Below are 21,030 nucleotides of genomic sequence, written 5' to 3'. Positions count from 1 at the left end.
GCCTACCTTTCCTCAAGATTCAGGTCTCCGACTGCCATCTGGCTGAGTCACAGGTTGCCCAGGGACATGCCTGTGGTTCTTGGCAGGGTCAGGGTTGGGAGTTTTGCCAGCAGAGCATGATGACATTTCGGTGATTTGCAGATCTCCATGTTTTGGTTTAGTTCCTGGGTGTGTCTGGCAGGCCTGCCTCTGCCTACTGCTAACCCCAGCCTGAGCCCACTCGCTAGAAGGCAGTTTGCACAGCGGCAGCAAATGCTCAAAGATGCCATAGCCAGGCGGGGTGAAATGTTTATCGTGCAGTAAAGGCATTTTCTAGAGAGCCTCTTTAACAAGTTCTTTGCAGCCGCCATTGCAGCTGTGTTTTGTGGCTGCTTCTGAAACTAATACTTGCTCACGTCCCAATCTCTGAGAGTGTGCAACGCACAATATTTACCTTTGCTTGTAAAGACAAATCCACCTTTCCTGCGCATTTCTCCCATACACTTTGTAAATGAATCTCTAATTAAAACTTTAACAATTTAATGTGTATCATTATTGGATATTCTGCTATGACCTTAAACCAAATTAACCCCAAAATTCCTTAACTTCGGCATTTCAGCAGGAGATCTTAATTTTTAAAGGAAGTATGGAGCTAAATTGGACAGATGTTGCCATGGCAACCCTGCTGCCGGCAGCCGAGTTGCGCTGGGACCAGGCTGCTAAAGGCTGATGATGGGACCGCAGGCGATACTAGGAGAGTAGATTGAAAAAGATGATTGAGCTGAAGGTCAGGGGGAGAAAAACCCACTAAATCCCTTTATTAGAAAGGAAACGTATAGATTATCAAATGCAGTTTGTAATACCAGGGGCAACCTTTGAAGGGAACAGCATTGGAGGCATGGTGTTCCGTGGGAGAGCTCACGCTACAGTCTTGCTGAAGGGGAATCATGACCTGCCGTGTTTTAAGTGTAGTTGATGTGAGGAGGAGTACCGTCCACCAGACTGTGTCTTAGTATAGGAACCTTCTCTTCTCTAGCTGCCTCTTAAGCTTCTCTTTAAAATGGATCCTGAAGAGAATCCTGTGTTTTCAGACAAATGCTTGGATCTTCAGACAAGTCAAGAGCTCAAGTTGGATCCAGAACAAGGGCTGGGCAGGAAAAGGCCCGGATGGCCTGGAGCCAGGATTCACACTGTGAGATTCACCTCCCTTCATTACTTCCCAGAGGGACCCAGGGATCACTCCAGCTCCAATGGTTGTTAGTGGGAGAGTCAGAACTAAAACCCACGTTTCCAGCTCCATCTCTAGGACTACTCCCACTCCATCATATTTCCTCGCTTGTAAAATGAGAACTCTGGGTTAGATGAGGCCTCCGGTCCTTCCAGCTGTGGACTCATATCAATCTCTAACTTGAGAACATAGCTAGGACTGCCCAAGTGCGCAGTTTCTAAGTGTTTTCAGTTGTAACTCTGCAGTGCACTGGATAACACCAGGAGATGGATTCATCTTCTTTTCCACTTTCCCATTCTGTACATATCTTTCTAAACAATGGAACTTACAGGACTATTGACAAAAATAATGGGGAGAAATTCTATTCAACCAATCTCTTCTTGATAGCTTTCAATTATATAATTTGTATCAAGTAAGAGGGATTTTATAACATGTTTGCTTAGGTGCCCGGATACATCATGTCTACAAATAAAAATTTTATTTATAATCTACAAATCTCAACTTAAAAAAATCTCAACTTGGGCTTCCCTGGTGGCGCAGTGGTTGAGAATCCGCCTGCCAATGCAGGGGACACGGGTTCGAGCCCTGGTCTGGGAAGATCCCACATGCCGCGGAGCACCTGGGCCCGTGAGCCACAACTACTGAGCCTGCGCGTCTGGAGCCTGTGCTCCGCAACAAGAGAGGCCGCGATAGTGAGAGGCCCGCGCACCGCGATGAAGAGTGGCCCCCGCTTCCCGCAACTAGAGAAAGCCCTCGCACAGAAACGAAGACCCAACACAGCCAAAAATAAAAACAATAAAAAAAAAAAAAAAAAATCTCAACTTAAAAATTTTATTTATAATCTACAAATCTCAAAAAAAAAATTTATTTATAATCTGCAAATTCAAGAGTGTAAGTGAATGCATTGGCTGTAAGAACACGCTTGAATTCTTCAGCAAACATTGCTCGCTTGGGAGTCGTCAGTAGGACGTGGGGGGGCTGTGGAGGTGCCGGGTCTCAGGATCACTGTGGAACTCTGATTTAGAGGTGCGTTGTTTTCTTGGATGCCGTTTGGTGTGAAAAAACACAGAATTTAGAGTTAAACTGTTCCAGTCCTGGTTTACGGACTGGGCAAGTCACTAAGTATGAGTTGACTTGTGTAGAAAGCGGGACTATATCTAATAGGGCTGTTGGGTGAATAATATGCAATAAATGTAAAACACCTGGGATAGCGCCTGGAAAATTGTAGAGCCACAGTAAATGTCAGTTTCCCCGACAGGCTACAGAATGTGCATATATATTTTGAAACTGTCAAGCAGAAACCTGTCTGTGGATCAGAATTATTATTCTCCATGTTTGGGATAAATTGGAAAGCCTAGAATTCAGTGATCTTTTAGCCAAGTGCCTCCTGCCAAGAGCAAATGTCAGGAAGAGGGCTACTCTCTGACGCAAGTGTAACCAAATTAAAAATATATATTCCTTGCATTCTTTACTTATCATTTGTGTCATTTACCCCAGGAATATTTTAATGAAAATCAAATGCATCTGGTGAGCACATAACTGAAGATTGTAAGACTGAAACAGAAAAAAAATAAATCACAAAATTTTACCAGATTCAGTGTCATCAGTGTAGTTTTTCATTGTAATGCTCTTTACAATTAAATATACAAAGTGAGTCAAAGCATGAATAGTACTCTAAAAGTATTAGCCAAGCTCTGGAGAATTTTCCACACACCAGGGCATGAACAAGTCCTAAAAGCACAATAACTGAGCCTGGCATAGAAAAATACGTGCCATCCGTCCCACCCCAGATAAAGACACTGGTACCCAGCCCACCATGAGTGCGGGCATATCTTTCTGAAGCATCCAGGTCACCTGGGACCTACTGTCACTCTCATACCAACACATCCTTTGACACATGCATTTGGGGGATTTAAGACAGATGGTTGTGAAATGCTTACAATATAATGCGGAGTGCAAAAGGCAGTGCTACCTTTACTACACACACGAGTTCCCTGGACTTCATTAAGATGCAGATTCCAATTCAGTAGGTTTGGCGGTGGGGCCTGAGACCCTGCATTTCTAACAAGCTCCTAGGTGATGTTTCTGCTACTAGCTGGGACCAAGGGTGACACCGTAGGTGGAGGATCCCAGTTCAGTTCAAGCACGTGTGCCCCTAGCAAGAAGGTGTGTGGGAGAAAACACATCAAAATGTTAGCATTGGTCATGAAATGATGGGTACTTTGTTTTCTTCTTTATGCTCCCATGTTTTTCACATTTTCTCTAATGACCGCCATTTAATAAAAATACTAAAATTTTAAAAAGAAACTATTGTATTAACACACACACACACAAACTAGAAACCAGCTAGTGTTCAATTATAGGAGAACTGTTAAATAGTTAAATAGAAAAGACAAAGTATTATATATCCACTAATATAATTTTTCCAAGAAACACAATCCATGTGTTCTAAAATAAAGTCTCTGTATGCACAGAAAATGAATAAAAATAAATATATCAAAATGGTACCATAAGTTACTTTATTATTTTGAAAACCATGGTATCTATTATTTTTTTATGCAGAAAAATACTTATTTTCAGATGGCCTACCCTATAGGAATTTCATACTAAGGCATCTCTTCACTTTTCCTCATCCAGATCAGTTACACAGTTGGCAAGCTGCTTTTCAGGCATTGTTCAGAGCTAATATTGCCAAGAAAACAAACAACGAATAAATAAAATAAATCAATAAATTACACAAAGCCCGCAGATTACAAATTCTCCTGCAGCCAATCACAGCTCTTATCTGGGGTCTCAGCCCTTGTTGACCTGCTTCTAGGGCACCATCGCCCAGAGGGACCGGTTAGTTTCTGTCACCCACTGTGTTCCCCTGCTGTGCAGGATATGGGGGCCATTGTTGCATTCATTTCATTCCGCTTGCAGGAAATCTCGCTAAGGCACATAGGTGTTTGAAAGGACTCTGCCATGCATGCCATGACCATATTGCTTTCCACCAAGGGGATTGTTGAGGCAGAAGATTAAAAGGCAGTAAGATCTGTACAGTGTGATAAAGTGAGAACCGCTCACCTTCTCAAAGAAGGTCCCCTGCAGATCCCTGTGATTTCTGTGTGATTAATGTGCAAATTGGCAATAGGGTGCATGTGATTCACGGACCTTGTGGATACAGTAAACAACCCGAGGGAAGGGAGAACTGTTTTTAGTCTCTTTTTGCATCAGATGTTTTCCACCATAAATCTATTTGGCGAACAGATAGTACAGTTTTGGCAGAAGATAAGATAATGGTGTTTCTCTTAAAATGTGTAGTGAAGAGAAAAATTTAATAACGTTGAATATCAAAGGCTTGAAATACTTTCAGTAGTTTCAATACTCTGGTCTCCCTTTAAAAAAAAACAAAAAATACAGTCATTAGTCATTGTGGTTGCAGGTGTCTAGAGTCTAGAAAAGACTAAATTTAGAGTCTAAGTCTACATTAGCTAACAGATTGGAATGCATAAAAATAATCATAGAGGGATAACTGTCACTGAAAACCTTTTTAATCTGTTCGTGATTTATCTAGAGCTAACACCTAATCTGAGCAAATGGATTCTATTTTCCATTGTATTTTTATGTTGTTCTATTATTGCAGTCAGTAAATATGCACTGGAAATATTTTGGTAAAAGAAGAAAATATGACACAGATTCCAGACATAAGGTGAGGATCAGGGCATCCTTGATTTTTCAGAGGAATGTCGGACAGAGGCAGAAAGATACAAGGGAGTACAGGTGGCGACGTCCTTCCCTGTTTCTATAATGTTCTTAAGGTCTGTAAAATCAGAGTGTTAATTTCAGCTAGAGAAATAGGAATTCATTTCTAACGGACTCAGAGAAGGATGGGGGAGTGATCATTTCTTCCCTTTCCCAAGTAGGTCATTCAAAGCGTTTGGCTTTTCCCCTCTGTAGTCAGTGCCATTTCCTTAGCACCTTGTCTTTATTAGCATTGTTACTTTCAGTATTTTGGTGATTTATATCTGCCGTCATTCTTATCAACAATATTCCACCTGCTCCATCCCTTTTTGTGTGTGTGACAGGGATCAGGTAAATTGCTGACATGCTAAAGCTGGGCTATTTGTTCCTTTGAGGTCAGCAAACATCAGAGCAGACAGACAGAGCCCTTGGTCTCCACCTGCTGGTGGCCGGCGTCGCTGCAACCACCCTGTCAGGTGTAAATCAGATACAGCCAATGAGGATGCCTATTAAAATTATTTAACAAAGGAGAGGTGATAACATCTTGCACTAGTAAAATCGGATACAACCAAACTGATAGTTATATAGAGCCACAGAGATAAATCAGGGACTCATTATTAACATTCTATTTGTATCGAGTTAAAAAATTACTTTTGGTAACCCCATCGATACGTCACAAAAATATATTTTCTTCGGGAGATATATCAATCCAGTTAAGAGTAAAATCCAATTACTAATAGTATGTGCTTGGAACATGTATGTAAGGAAGGGTTCATGTATAATAACTTGGAGGAGTAGCCTGTCAATACCATAATGGCTGCTTTTTGATCTGTAACACTGTGTCTGTGTGTATGTGTGTATGTAGTGGTATTCGCTGCTCTGCTTGCCCATGCTGTCTGCATAGTATAGAGCCCGTCTGGTTCGAAGCTGTTGAAACCAGGGGCATGTTCACTCCAGAGGTGTGATTTTTCCAGACAGATGGAAAGCATACAAAACTTAGAATGATGACAATACAACTTGTTTTCTACATTTGAGCTCATAAGTTCATTGCATGCACGTTGTCTTTATGTATAGTTGCCGATGAGGAAGAAAATTCATTAGGTCCTTAGGATCCTGGCGAGAGCTTGTTGGTTTCTCCAACAGTAAAGCTAAGAGCAGTTGTTCATTACTCTTCTTAGAATTAAGATGCCCTCCTAATATATATTCTGAGTATTACTCTTTTAACAATGGTAACAAACATATATATAAAAAGACCCGTTTATGTAAAACAAGAGATGCAATTCTCTTAAATTTTTAAATTAACTTTTTATTATAGGAATTTTCAGTCATTCACCTAAATATAAATCCTCCTGTACCTGTTACCCCACTTCAGTAATTATCAACGTTTATAATTCACCTTAAATAAGTATATTACAATTCAAGTAGAAGGATTACTTTTCTGAAGTCATGTGCTTTTATGTCAGAGTAGAAAAATAATAATAAATGCCATGTCATGGCCAGTGGCTGCATTTTGGATCATTGCATACCGTGTGGAGAGCCAAATTCTCATAATAGGAAATTCTCCTAAGAGAGGAAGTAAATTTCTAAGAATATGAGTAATACTTATAACAAATACTACACTGTTAGCATTATTTTTCATTTCTAAAGTAAAATGTTGCAGAAAAATGTATTCTGCAACAGGTTATTTATTTATTTTTCTTTTTTTAATTGAAGTATAGTTTGTTTACAATGTTGTGTTAGTTTCCAGTGTACAGCAAAGTGATTCAGTTATACATATATATATGTGTGTATTCTTTTTCAGATTCTTCTCCTTTACAGATTATTACAAGATACTGAGTATAGTTCCCTGTGCTATACAGTAGGTCCTTGTTGGTTATCTAATTTCTATTTAGTAGTGTGTATACTGCAATGGGTTATTTTTATAAATAAAAGTAAATTTGAGTCAGAAGAAAGTTGTGATTTTAAAAAATGCCCTGCTGTGACTGTAGGTGTGTAGCTCAGAATCTCCATGTCCCATTTCTGAGGCCCGATTGGCAGGCACTCTCCGTCACCCTTTTCAGTATTCTGGGTTTGACAGTTAATATCTGCAACATCAGAGCTTTCCTAACTTAGTAGGACAGACTGGGTAGAATTTATTCAATAAAGAAAAGGAATGGCTAATGCTAATCACATCAGCTAGCAAGATCAGTTTTTGAAAGATGCGTCCTGAGTGTATTACATAAAATCAAGCTACAGTTCTCCTTCTTTCTCAGTCTTTCCGATTTGAACCTCTCAAATCACGTCTGCCAAACTGATGTGAGAGTCTTGTTCACGACTTGGACTCCATAGCCAATCTGTGCAAAACTAAAACTTCTGATTGCACTTTATTTCATTATTACAAGTTTTAAATACTATTTAAAGCTCTTCTGATTGCGTTCCAGCCTTAGAAACAAAATTCTCTTTTTTTCTATCTTGCTTTTCTCAGTAAAGGACCCAAAATCTGATTTGATTTTTGGATTATATTGCATATTTGATGACAAAAATGATTTTCCCTTCATTCTTAAGAGGTCTCGTTGAGAAACTTCCTAATTTTTTTTTTTTTCCATGTCTGTGATTTAGCTTCTGGGACCTTTCCCCATGAAGATTTGAAAGTTCATACTAAAATACAGTTTTTCTAAATTCTGACTTTGTGTGATGAGGGTACTTTCAAGTGGCTTTCTTCCATGACCCAGGTAGTATCGGGCCCGGGCCCCTTCCATTTCATCACTCAGATAGCCTCTACAGCCTTGCCGCCCTCTGCTTTCAACCAACAAAGCTAGAAAGAGCTTGAGGAGGGGACCACGCACACCTTAAAAGCCATGTCTCAGGAGCGGCATGTGTCACTTCCATTCAAATTCCATGTGCTACACCCAACTGCAAGGAAAGCTGAGGAATGCAGCATTGTTGGGGGCCAGGAGGAAGAGGAGTCAGGGTTTGTTGAACAAATGGCAGACTCTGGAGTACCTGCATCCTGGGCTTCAGGACATGACAAAGAAAGCCTGGAAGTCTGATGGCCTCGGCGGAGGGGAGAGACGTGAAAGGGCTGAGTCTGACTCTTACTGAGGCCCGTGGAGACAGACACAGCCTGTTTGGTTTCTGCTTTACAGCTCACCCCTGGAACGGATGCTGATGTGACGGCTGGGCCCTTGGTGCCGGCAGCCGAGGGGGCCCCCGTGGGGGAAGCAGAGACAGAGAAGGTGACTCTTCCTGCTGGAGAAGGAGTGAGTTCAGAGGAGGCCAAGATTGACACCGAAGCCACAGAGGCTGTAGATGGTGACAGACCTCAACCGGTAGAGACAGAAGCAGCAGTAACTCAGGTACATGTCCTAGTAAATGGAGGTTCTAGGGAGATACCGCCCATTGAAATCCTCTGTCTGCTGGTTAATGGTGGTACCTCTTTGGGATGTGGAGTTGGGGACCGTTGGTAGCCGTTCTGTGGCACTGCACTCCACCAAAACAAAATAGTCCATTCTCAGGAAGAGCGGCTGCAGCATTCTCTCAGTATCAGCATTGTGAGGCTGCACACGGGCCCCTACTGCTCTGGCGGACGGGCTTAAGCACAGGTAGGGGCAAAGAAAACCGTGGAATAACGTGACGGAGAAAAGGAGTGAAGCACAGTGAAAAGGACGAGAATGGGGGAAGGAGGAAGAGAATATGATAGAACAAATACAGGGCTGTTGGATGCAGTGAGAAAACAGCCACAAAGTGTTTAGCCAGCTGCCAGGCACATGGTGAGAAGCCCGTATTAGTAGTTAAATCATATTACTGTAATTACTGTTTTGTGGTCATGATTTTTATTAGAGTGCCCCAAACTCACCATTAGGCTCCTTGCACCAAAAGCCCACCCCTGTGTTGGCACTTTCAAAAGAAAATGGGTCATTGATACGTACATGAAGTTGGAGTTACCGAAGTTCTTCATTTCTTCAGAGAAACACTCAAAGGCAACAAATGCAGACGTTCCTAATGTGGAGCCTCAAACCCAGGAGCCAAAGCAAGAACCACTTTTCTCAAGCCCATGTTCTTCCTCTTCTAAGTAGAAACAGTGAAGAGTTGGCTTAATGTGAGGCTTTGCTTTTTCCTGATGATTTTACTCATAATAAATTTCCAATAATCTCTCCAGAGTTACTTAAAGCTTGAAATTGAATGATCCCTTCAAACAGCAGGTAGCAGTACTCCTTAGAGAAATAACTCAAACGTATATGCCGTTTTTTCCTTACATTGTCTTTGTCACAATGCCAGGCATATTCCTGTACGTATCGCTATGCTTGTTGAAAGAGTGTATTGTTTTCTCCAAATTGAAGAATGGAGGTGCCTGTGTCCGCTGATGCCTGAGGATGTATCGAACTTGATCTCCAGGCTTCCATTATGCTAGCGAAATTCCCCTCAGTGCTCATCTTTGTTCAAAAATGAAAGAGAGATCTTGGTCCTTTGGTTCTGCTTTTCCCCCCAGACAACACCGTACTTAGAGTGGTTGGTGGGACTTGTCATCCCTCAAGTTGTCACTGCAGTGTGGGCTCTGATGATAATCGACAAGCAAAGGACAGGCAGATTATCTCCAAACACGGGCCACCAGATCTTTACCAACAATATGGTTTCAAGGAGAAAAGCAGTCACAGGAGGTGAAATGTCAGTTTCAAGCGAGGGTTACTATTCAGTGGGACAAGAACGGACCGCTGTGAAAATGAGAGCGTCCTTGGAGTCCTACTACATTCCCCTTCAGGATTGTCCCCCGACCCCATGGTGACTCGCCCTCTCTCCCCGAAGCCTCCTATCCCACTTCCCAGTTTCCCTAGGAAAACCTCACTCTTACCAAACTTCCTGGTTGTTCAAGGATCCAGAAATTAGTCCTACTAAGGGCTTCTGTCTCAGGAGAGATAGAAAGGAAGCCATGTCGGGAGGAAGGTCCTGCAAGGTGGAAGGGCCAAAGGCCAGAAGAAGGGAACAGCAGGCATTTAGCTGAATGGGGGAGGTGGGGACAGTGGAAGCAGGCAGCGTGGGGTGGGGTAGCGGCCGCTCTTGGAAGGTACAGAAGTCTTCTTTCCCAGTCGCTGCCAACCACATTTTTCTTCCTTTAGGAGAAGGTCATCCCTTCGGTGGTCATAGAGCCCGCCTCCAACAATGAAGGGGAGGGAGAACATGAAGAGACCATGGGTGCAGAGTTCAAGGAGGCAACTGCCGACGCGGCTTTTCCGGGCTCCACCGGCGAGACGCCAGCGCTGGCCTCGGAGGAGCAGAAAGCGGGCAAGGCCTCCCAGCCGGCTGCCCCCTCCGCAAGCGAGGCCTTCCAGGAAGGGCCTCCCGGCTTCCTCTACAAGGTCTAAACATTTCTTCTTTTTATTTTGTTTTTTTTTTCTTATTTTATTCAATGTCAGGAAAATGTAATAGAAAAATCTGTCACTTTGGATGGAGAGCAGAGTGTAATTAAATTTAGCCCTACTTGAGAACTGTGAACCATTTGATTTGCAGTTAACGAGGTTCATTGTTTAGTTCCAAAGCTTGTGCGTTTGGTTGCCTTATCTGCACGAAGGGATACATTTGGAGTGCCACACCTGATTTTTAAATATATTTTCAGTTCTCTATGACCTGCGATACAGTTTTACTTAAATTAAAGCTGATTCTCTTTTAAAAAAAGGAGAAATGTGTTTCAGATCTCTTAACATTTGTTATTTTTTAATCTGGTGGTCATTTGTCCTTCCTTTGCTTTGAGGTCCTTTTGTGCAAACTTGGTTGTCTGATTTTTAATCTTTTTGCTATATGTATTTGTGCTCTGACTGCCTTAGGCTTTATTCCCACATCCCATTGTAACATGGCAAGGTTTCCAAGCTGCTGGGCTGCAAGAACCACAGTCATGTCTTTCCATATTTTAACAACCAATAATTAAAGAAAGTTCGCCACAGGGTAAATGATATGCCCCTTGGTAGTGAATGGGTGGATTTCTTCTAGGTAGTGGATGGGTGTGCCCTCCCGAGCTCCCCCTAGAGCCCAGGGCTTGAAAGCATCCGTGGGCTCATCGGGTCCCCCATGGAGGGCAGGATACGTGAATCGTTCAGTCGGCTCTGGCACCTCGTTGTAGTGCATGGAACAGAGTAGGGAGTCAATAAATATTTTGAAAGTTAATAACTATGTTAATGGGCTCCCACGATAAGGATAAAAAATAATGGCAAGAAGGTTTTGCTCAGAGAGGCCATCAAATGGCTACTAAAGTCTTCATAAACGGAAGGGTGCATACCAAAAACCCAGTAAATACCTAGTACTTAAGTAGTACTTAATACCCTAGTTTAAGCCAGGGGTTCAAGGCAGATAATCCGACCTAACAGAATATAGTTGGAATGTTAATTTGCATGTTTGATTTTGCATTTCCTGATTCAACTCTTTGTCTTTTAAAAAGTGTTAACTCTATGTGTGTCTGTCGGGGTGGGATTGAGTAGAATCCTCTTCTTCTCTCTCTCTGCTCATTACAAAGTAACTGCTACCTTGTCACCTCCAGTGGGTCCAGGTGGGATTGATGAATGAATTAATGTGGAGAAAAAAAGCTAGACTTGTGGCCAGTGAGGACATGTGTCCCACTGGGTTCTGTTTTAAGAAGAGGACGTGAAATCGAGGGGGCAGGTGCCATGCAAAGCCAGGCCTGGCTGGGTCCCTCCCTGGCTTTGCTCACTAGCTGCAGTGTGAGCTGGGGAATTGCACTTACCCTCTCTCTGGGCTTCAGTTCTCTCATCAGAAAAATGAATTTGATAGTCATTTCCAGCTCTGACATGTTGTGATTCTGTATGCAAAATACACAACTTAAAAGCCAGGTGTTTAATCTTGGCAGTGGGATTGAGGCGAGGGATATGGGAGAGAGAAAACTGGCCATGACTAAATCATTATCCAAGCTGGGTGATGAGTCCATGGGGGTTCATTATAGTACTCTTTCTCCTTTTGCTTTTTAAAAATTTTCTGTAATCAAATTTTAAATCTTTCAAAAAAAAAGGGAAAGAAGGGTGGTGGGTTAAGACAGATGTTGTTAAAAGGTACAAACTTGCAGCAAATAGTAAAGTAGACCTAGAGATCTAATCCATGGTGAATATAGATGACACTGTTGTATTATAGTCATCAAACCTGCTAAGAGACTAGAACTTAATTAACCCAACCACTAAAAAGAATGATAATTATGTAACCTGATCAGGTGCTAGCTATTGCTACAGTGGCAATCATATTACCATATATAAGTGTATCAAATTAATACGGTGTATACCTTAGATTATACAATGTTACATGTCAAATATATTTCAATTAAAAACCAGAAAAAGAGAGAAGGAAAAGAAACAGATTGTCATGGTTTAAAGGGTAAGATAGGGAAGGAAGTTTGCTTATAAAGAAATTGATCACAGGCTTAATTAGTAATTCCCATATAACATGCAAGTGATGGTTTTCTCAATTATTATTTTACAGAAGCTGGGGTTAGAGGAACTTTTCACTAGGTATCTTTACTTCAGGTTTAAAAACAAACAGTAACAAAACATTGATGATAATACAATGCAAATCTCTAACAAAAATATGATGAATTAAAATTTCATTAATGCACTACATTTTAGTTCTTGCAGAAGGCATTGCTTTACTAAATATACATTCAAGTGGCCTCGGTATCAGTCTGTAAGACTGAGATATTTTAAGTAAACAGAGATTAGGATTTCTTTTCTGTCTTCAGCGGCCTTCTTCCTTGGGGTGTGACTCATCTTCATCCTTTTTTATCCAGCTTGGAGATGCTTCTTACAGAGCCTGCTGATAATCTGGCTGAGAGACTTTAATTTTACATCTCCTTTTCTTTCTAAAATGAATCGGTTCCCTTACAATCTTTTGCAGGTGGAAACACTGCATGATTTCGAGGCAGCAAATTCTGATGAGCTTACCTTACAAAGGGGTGACGTGGTGTTGGTGGTGCCTTCAGATTCGGAAGCTGACCAGGTAAAGGATGAGAGTGGAAAGTACTGCAGGCTGTATTGGTTTTTCCTGAGAGTCAGTTGGGCACAGTGACTTCCTGAAGACGTTTCTACCTTCTGAGATGCTGTGCGACAGCTCTGAAAAGGGCTTAAGGTCACAGCATCACTAACTAGATTTTTAGGACACTTGTTTTGGGATGCTATTGGGATGCTATTATATATATATTTTTAATACAAATAGATGACAAAGCATAAATTACCAATATCAGGCAAAAGTATCTAGGTGTCTCAAAATCATTAAAAACCTCATTATAAACTTATGAAAATATGTAAAACATATATAAAATATATTTTATATTTATAAAATATATTATAAAATATAAATTTATATATATTTTTGCATTAACCATAAGTTATCTTTTAAGGAAATAAAGAGAAAAAAAGCTAGTCTTTTATATTTACCAACATGTTTGCCATTTCCAGTGCTCTGATTTCTCCCTATAGACCTGAGTTTCCATCTGGTCTCAGTTCCTTTCCACTTGAAAAACTGAGTCCTAGAGTGCTGATGTTCTAGCAGTAAATCCTCTCAGCATTTGTTTATATGACGTTTATTTGATGCCTTTATTCATCTTCATTTTTAAAGATTTTTCACTAGAGGAAGAATTCTGAGTTGGATTTTTTTTCTTTCAACTCTTTAAAGACATTGCTCCATTGTTTTCTGCTCTCTCCTATTTATATTAGAAGTCAGCTGTAATTTGTTTAACCTTGTTTCTCAGTATACACTGTGGCTTTTTCCCTGAGTACTTTCTAGAATTTCTCTGTATCTTTGGTTTTCATCAGTTCAACTATAATGTGCTTAGGTGTTATTTTTTTTTATAGGTTTCATGCTTGGGGTTCATGAGCTCCTTAGACTTGTATCTTGATTTTTTTTTTATTACATTCAGAAGATTTTTGGCTATTATTTCCTAATTCTTCCCTCTCTTTCACCTCTTTTTCCTCTGTCTCCAATTATATATATGTTGGACTTCTTGATGTCTAAGACTCTGGGTTTTTTTGTTCAGTATTTACTCCTCTTTGTACTTACATTGGATAATTTCCATTGATCTTCTTCGAGTACAGTGATCCTTTCTTCTGCTGCTTTGAATTTGTTGTTAATCTGATCTTGGGAATTTTTAATTTCAGATATTACTTACACAGGTCTATAATTTCCATGTTTTCTTTTATATAGTTTCTGTTTTTTTGCTGAGATTTTCCCATCTATTCTCATTATTACCATCTTTCAGTTTAAGTACTTGAACCGAGTTACAATAGCTGCTTTAAATTTCTTAGTAGTTCTCTCTTTCAAGATAGTCGTTCTCTGTAGTTCTCTCTTTCAAGATATTCTCCATAAAAGTGCTCCTCTGAATGCCTTGCGTCACACAGACTGAGGCTGATCCTCAGGGAGAAAACTCCATTAACAGATCTCACCCAATGCAGTTTCAAGGGTTAAATATCCCCTAATTTCTACCTGCTTTTGGTCATTTTCAGTGCCTTCAAATAGTTGTTATACATGCACAACTCCATTATTTGTAAAATTCTAATATATAAACTTATATTTTATAGCTGTCATTTCTAAATATAAATAGTTGCATTTCTGTATGCATATGTATATATAACTACATATAACTATATAGTTGTTCTAATGTTTATAACTGTTCTGTGCAAAAGCATTTGTCTGATACCAGCTATTTTGCCACTACCCAAACTGGAAATCTTTAGTCTACCACATGTTTTAAGGAGTTAAAATTTAATTTTCTATATTTTCCTCACTAAAGATTGATATTAACTATGATTCTTCACTTTATAAGTTGCATTTCAGAATGTATGTGTTGGAATATATCTTGATTATGGGTTTGTGCCAGCCCTTTATTTTTGTCTTTATTGAAACTATTTTAAAATGCGTGACTCCACTTGGCTCCATTAGATTTTTCACCCGCTGTCAAATATAGACACTTGAGGGGAAAATATGACCTTTTTTATGTCTACTTGAGGTTTAGAAAATATTTAGTTATCATCTTTAAGTATAACTTTGTCCTTCACATACACAACATCATAATTTTATAGAGGATACTTTTCCTCATCAACTGATTTTATCAGTTATTTTATTTAATCATTTTTTTCTCAGTGTTTTTTTTTTCTGCCTTCAAAAATTGGCCTGTCTAAATGCTTATATTTCTTGTCTATATAGCAGCAACAATTTATGGTCTCAGATTATATCAAAGGGAGTGTATTCAGCTTCTTTATTTAATTTTTGAGACCTTGTTTTATCTGATGTACTTGAACTGTATTGGGGATTGGTTCAGATTAAATCCGGCTATCCCTCATTTTAAGTGGGATCTCTTTCCTGTATTGGTTAACATAATAAAGGTAGTCATTTCCCTCTTGTTTCACATCATACGGTCTGTGTGTTTAAAATAGTTCCTTCAACTCAGCTTTTCCCAACTAGCCTCTGCTTATCTCCGAACAGCCAAGGGCAGATGGCAACCTCTGTTTCTCAGTTTTACATTTGGTCTCCCATGCTGTATGACCAGGCACGGATGGGTTCTTTAAACTTTCCGTGGTTAACTGTCTTCATTTTTGTGAGGGCACGCCTATACGATAGACAAATGTTTATGAGGAGTAATTTACAGACTCTACAAATGTTTCCAGCAAGAATGTCATGACATCAAACAGCTTTGTAGTTTATATAAACTTGAAAAGCAACAAACACAATAGTGATACCAGGCAACACATATCGAGCTGTTAGTATTTGGGAAGCCTTGTATATGGTGGTTTATTTCAGTTACATGATGTGAGCTGGCAGACAGAGTTCCTTCTTATAAGCAAGTGGTTGAGGATGAAATAAAAGACCTTCCATGGCCTTGTCAGCACTATATTCCAGCCCACTGGTCCTCAAACCTTTTATTCACTGTGATCCTCAGGACAGGAAGTGGTCCTGTGTGTGATGTTTTCACCCGGTGTTCCTCTCTTTGCACTGGCTATAATCCAGCCTTCCTCCCTTCCTTCCTTCCTTTCTTCCTTCTTTCCTTCCTCCCTCCCTCCCTCCCTCCCTCCCTCCCTTCCTCCCTCCCTCCCTCCCTCCCACACTGCTCGGCTTGTGGGATCTTAGTTCCCTGACCAGGGTTTGAACCCGGGCCCTCGGCAGTGAAAGCATGCAATCCTAACCACTGGACTGCCGGGGAATTCCCTGCACTGGCTATAATTCTAATTCTGTCCTCTTCCTTAAGGACTTATGTCATAATCCAGTTAACATCAATTAACTATACTTTATACAAAACTATAATATTAGTGTTAACCTTCAATTAACAATACACATAAAATAATTTCATATGTTTACTCCTTTTTTTTTTTTTAACTAACAACTTACTTGGGACAAGCCTTCCCCCTGAGCTCAGCACACCTGTTTACATGTAATGCATCATCCTCGTGCAGGACCACAATGCTCATTAAACCCACTATTTTATTAATCTTTGGCAATGCAGATTTTTCCAGTAGTTTGTTGGACTCTGAAAGCCCTGTCTTTGTCTTGCAGGATGCAGGCTGGCTGGTAGGTGTGAAGGAATCAGACTGGCTTCAGTACAGAGACCTCGCCACGTACAAAGGCCTCTTTCCAGAGAACTTCACCCGGCGCCTGGATTAGGGCCAGAAGTATTGTAGAAAGAGCCTGATTACTGGGTTTTTAAACCTTTGTGAAAACCTGAAGAGTTCACTTTTGCTATGACACTCTTAGTGATTTACAGACCAATGCCAGACAAAGTTTGGAAGCCTATGTCAATGAAGCATGTGTGCAAACAAATGTTTAGAGGAAAAAAAACAAGTAAATTAAGGAAAAAGTCTTCACTGGTTCCCACGTTCTTGCTAACAGGTTTGTTTGTGCTTTGTCCAAGCTGTGGAGACTTGTATACTCGACCCCCTCCCACCAGTTCTAAAGTAGCTTTCTCCAGACCAGAACCTTAATTTCTCTGCACCAAGTGTATGGTATTGAGTGGCTTCCCTGCAGAAGACGTGATGAATTGTCCTGTAATACGAGATTATCTTATTCCCCTGTGCAGGTGTGAGCACGTGCTCTCTCTCTCCCTCCCTTTCACATTTACTGTGTTTAAAACGAAACTGCTGCAAAAGTTGTCACTGTTCTTTACCAGCACCTCTCTCTCTATATATATATACGGACACACAGTCACACGAGCTAGTTCTCATCACTCCTGGATCTATGTGTATTCACAAGACTACATATACATAGTTGCGCTCTCTCCTTTCCATTGTAGCTTTTTAGCCTCTTATGTGTCATTGATACATGCGTTGCTCTTATTCCGTCTGGCATCACAGTTGCAGTTTTGCCTCTGGGCAAAACCAGCCATCCCATTGCCAAAAGAGTGGACAGTATCTGTGTTCGGAATGTGCGTTCTTCAGGATGCGACGACTAACAGCACGTCGGAGCTGCTGCCCCTTTGGAGAAAGCAGAGTCTGATGATCTGGATGTCCGGCCACCATGACTGGAGGTGGGCGAGTTGCCATCAGCAGCTAAATTGTCTTAATTTCTGCCTTTCCGAGACTGGCTAGCTGATGCGGCGTTTACATCCACCTCCAGAGAACACTATTTCAGAAAGCTCCTATATATTTCCACGTCTTTTTATTGATGCAACTCATCTTCACAGATCGTCCGAAAATAAGATATAGATGATGTATGCTGTATCCACAAGTCATCTGTAACGATTCTGTTTTCAGTGCTGTGTCATTCCAAATAAACCTTGGGTAATCTCCAGCAATGACCTTGACTCCTTCCGATGAGTCATTTGTTATGGAAAGCTTGTTGCATTGGGGTACACTGCTTGAAACAGTCTATGTTGGAGTTGTTATTTGTGCAGAAATGTGCTTGTCCCTCCGGGTTGTGCTCCGCAGCCCGCCTCCCTTCCGCAAACCCCTGCATCCCAATCATTGCTGGTCACACAGTGGTCCCTGCTGCCTGGCAATCACTACGGCACAAATAACAGCTTTCAGTGGAGGCCCCTCCGAGGTGCCGGCTGTCGCTGCCCTAGTCTGCGTATCACAGAAATCTGACGACCTCCATAATCAGCAGTTTCATCTCACACCAGCCCCATTTTTTTGGTTACTTTTCTTTCTGACATGTTTATGTTCGGAGGTACATACAAAAAATAGATTAGATAACATAGAAGAGTCAATTCACTGGACCACTGTTTATAGAAGAGAATTCTTAATACCCTTTCAGTTGATTTAGACTCTTTTCTGCTAGTATAATTGTACTCAACATAAGCTGATCTAGAATGGGTGTTATTAGAATTTTAAATTTGGTATGTATTAGTGATTCATGATTTCATTTCTCTTGGTGGATTACTGACTTGGACGCTTAGTGGATGGTTAAGTGTTGATAGAGAAACAGCTATTATTGACCCAAGATTTTTCCAGGGGCTGATTTCCAGGGAAACTGGATCATCATGAATGGCCTTGACCCAGGAAGCCCTATGCTAGCCTCCTCTTCATCTTTTAAGACTTCTCTTACAAATCTAGCAGGACTCAGACCTTCAGATAGTTCAGAGGACCTTCAAAAAGTCAGATACGGAAGCCTACAATTCTTATACACCTACTTGGCATTCCTGCCGATTCCACATATAGACTGAGTGACGTACATAGTTGCAGGGCAAAGCCCTCAGACAATTTGGATTTTTAATAATATCTCAGTGCCACCAGGGCCCCTGGGATGGAAAAGCTCCATGCACCATGCTGTCACACTGCTTCCACCTGGGCCAGCTCTTTCTGACCAAGCCAGGACAGCTTTTGAGTGAGCCAGAACCCTGCATCCGTGGGCTTCCACGGAAAGAGTATGCAGGTTCAGAATTCTGAGCCCTCTTATTACCTAAAAAAAGCCCAAACTCAATCTACTAGAAAAACCCAGCATGGCCCCATGGTCCGTTCTGATGGCCCATTCAAGAAAAAACCTTTGGGAAACGGCAGAAACTGTAAGAAATCAATGAGTTTAAAGATGGCTGAGACTCAGTGCTTTATTTCACACAAAATGCATGAACACCTCAAAGCCTGAGAACTCATTTGCCTTGCTAGGACTCTCCTGCTCTTTTCAAAGGAGCCCAAGCTGCCTTCTGGTTTTCACTTGGAGCCCAACTAAAGCCTTTATGAACACTGTGTACCAGACCTTGGACATGAGCTGGTCACACAGTTTTCGTGGGTGGTGGTGTAGCTACTGTCTTCCCAGCATGATGTATAATCGCATCATCCTGGGACTCGGATAAGTGGCATCAGACATTGGTGGCCGCATGGAGAAGATGGTGACCAGTATCCTCTTCGCAAACTTAGAAATCTGAGAGGCGTGTGCTTCCACTCATCCTCGACTCCACTGCAGGGCCAGGACTAGACGAACCCTAGCTGTTGAGGGCAGCCTTCCTCAAGGTGTACAGCGTGGGTTGGATACGTTTTTCATAATAACCAATATACTATGCTAAAATAAGCTTAATAGTCCATCCAAATATTGGGTTGGTCAAAAAGTTCGGTTTACGGAAAACCCGAATGAACTTTTCGGCCAACCCAAGAGTCAGTGGCTCATTGGTTATCCTTTGTTATGATTGCTTACTGGTAACACATACTGACTTTTTCCATTGAAGGGGTAATTGAGACACACCCCTTAATTCTATGCAGATTGAGAGGCAGGCTAGGTACCTTGAAACTCTTTCAAAGGCTATCTAAACTCAGTCTCTTAAAATCCAGTTAATTCCCAGTCCCCTGGGGTCTCAGGTCCAACACTGAAGTGGCCTCATTTTTATAGGTTGGGTCAAGGTCATGTGCTTCTTCCTACTCCTCTGTACCCACCAGGGTGCGTCTGCCATTTGCTCCGGGAAAACCCTTCCTGATGCCTTTTTTTTTTTTTTTACTCTATTTATTTATTTATTTGTTTTAGCTGTGTTGGGTCTTCGTTTCGTGCGAGGGCTTTCTCTAGTTGCGGCAAGCGGGGGCCACTCTTCATCGCGGTGCGCGGGCCTCTCACCATCGCGGCCCCTCCCGTTGTGGGACACAGGCTCCAGACGCGCAGGCTCAGCAGTTGTGGCTCACGGGCCCAGTTGCTCCGCGGCATGCGGGATCCTCCCAGACCAGGGCTCGAACCCGTGTCCCCTGCATTAGCAGGCAGATTCTCAACCACTGCGCCACCAGGGAAGCCCCCCTGATGCCTTTTAGTGCCATGAAAACCAGTGCAGGAGCGCCTGGTCTATGACACATTGCCACACGGCTGATACCCTTCCACCCTCCCCCCTGTTAATAAATAACATCAGACTCAGTGTCCTTACGCTCTGGTCTCCAGAAACCGGCCAGTGACCACCAAATGATTTCTGTGACATCTGATGTTGCTGCCAGACTTCTCCAAACTCTCTGTAAGGTTCCAAGAGACTCATTTTCCTTGTTTTCTTGCTTCTTCAATGGCTGCAGGAGTGGGGCAGGGGGGGGCGGGCAGGACAGCATCAGTCTCCCTCTCTCTCAGTCTGTACGCCCGCCGTCCAGAGAATGTTTCCTTGGAGGGTCCCATTACTGCTTCCAAGTCCGCATGTTCGTTCATTAAACATTTGTAAGGCTCATGCTAAGTGTCAGTTACTGTGCACTGGACCACAGGGCCGGAGACCCTGCGCTCAAGGAACTGCTCTCGAAACCCCGCTGCAGCCCACCACTGAGGGGTCCCCCCTTCAGAGCCCTGGGCCTGGAAATGTGAGGCCTCGCCTCTGCCATTCCTTTTCCAGATTCCAAGCACCTGCCTTTGTTTCTTTTCTCAAAATGTCATACGATCTTGTGCTTTAATCCCTGCTACCGCATCTGGGAGTGGTCCTTACCCCTGCCAGGGAAGACTTTTGGTGCTTGTCGTGCCACTATCTCCCTGCTTCCCTTCTTCCTAGTTTATCCTCGACTCCCCAGACCATGTACCTACACTGATGTCAAAGGGTTAGCACTCCCCTCTTGGTCTCCCTCTCTCTCTCTCTCACACACACACACACACACTAATGAGGAATACTGTTGTATGACACGCGGAATCCCCGTGCCTCTGCTTGGCTTTCATAGCCCTCCATGTCTTCACCGATGCTTGTCTTCTGCTTCCTCCTCGCTGGTCCA

The 21,030-nt window shown here is 41.9% G+C and overlaps 1 protein-coding gene across 2 annotated transcripts in view; it reads left to right on the top strand.

The window, feature by feature from the left end:
- AMPH (amphiphysin) overlaps positions 1–17,671 on the top strand; it is a 176,187-nt gene extending 158,516 nt beyond the window's left edge. For both annotated transcript variants that reach the window (XM_057550577.1, XM_057550576.1), the window contains 4 exons: positions 8,056–8,265; positions 10,024–10,263; positions 12,794–12,895; positions 16,442–17,671. In XM_057550577.1, the coding sequence (XP_057406560.1) occupies positions 8,056–8,265; positions 10,024–10,263; positions 12,794–12,895; positions 16,442–16,549 (660 nt within the window). In that variant the 3' untranslated portion in view covers positions 16,550–17,671. The remainder of the gene's footprint in view (positions 1–8,055; positions 8,266–10,023; positions 10,264–12,793; positions 12,896–16,441) is intronic.
- The last annotated feature ends 3,359 nt before the right edge of the window (positions 17,672–21,030 follow it).

Source organism: Balaenoptera acutorostrata, chromosome 7 (genome assembly GCF_949987535.1).
Source record: "Balaenoptera acutorostrata chromosome 7, mBalAcu1.1, whole genome shotgun sequence".
In the NCBI taxonomy this organism is placed as follows: domain Eukaryota; kingdom Metazoa; phylum Chordata; class Mammalia; order Artiodactyla; family Balaenopteridae; genus Balaenoptera; species Balaenoptera acutorostrata.
The sequence above is the reverse complement of the archived record's forward strand: the minus strand, read 5'-3'. Positions and strand labels throughout refer to the sequence as shown.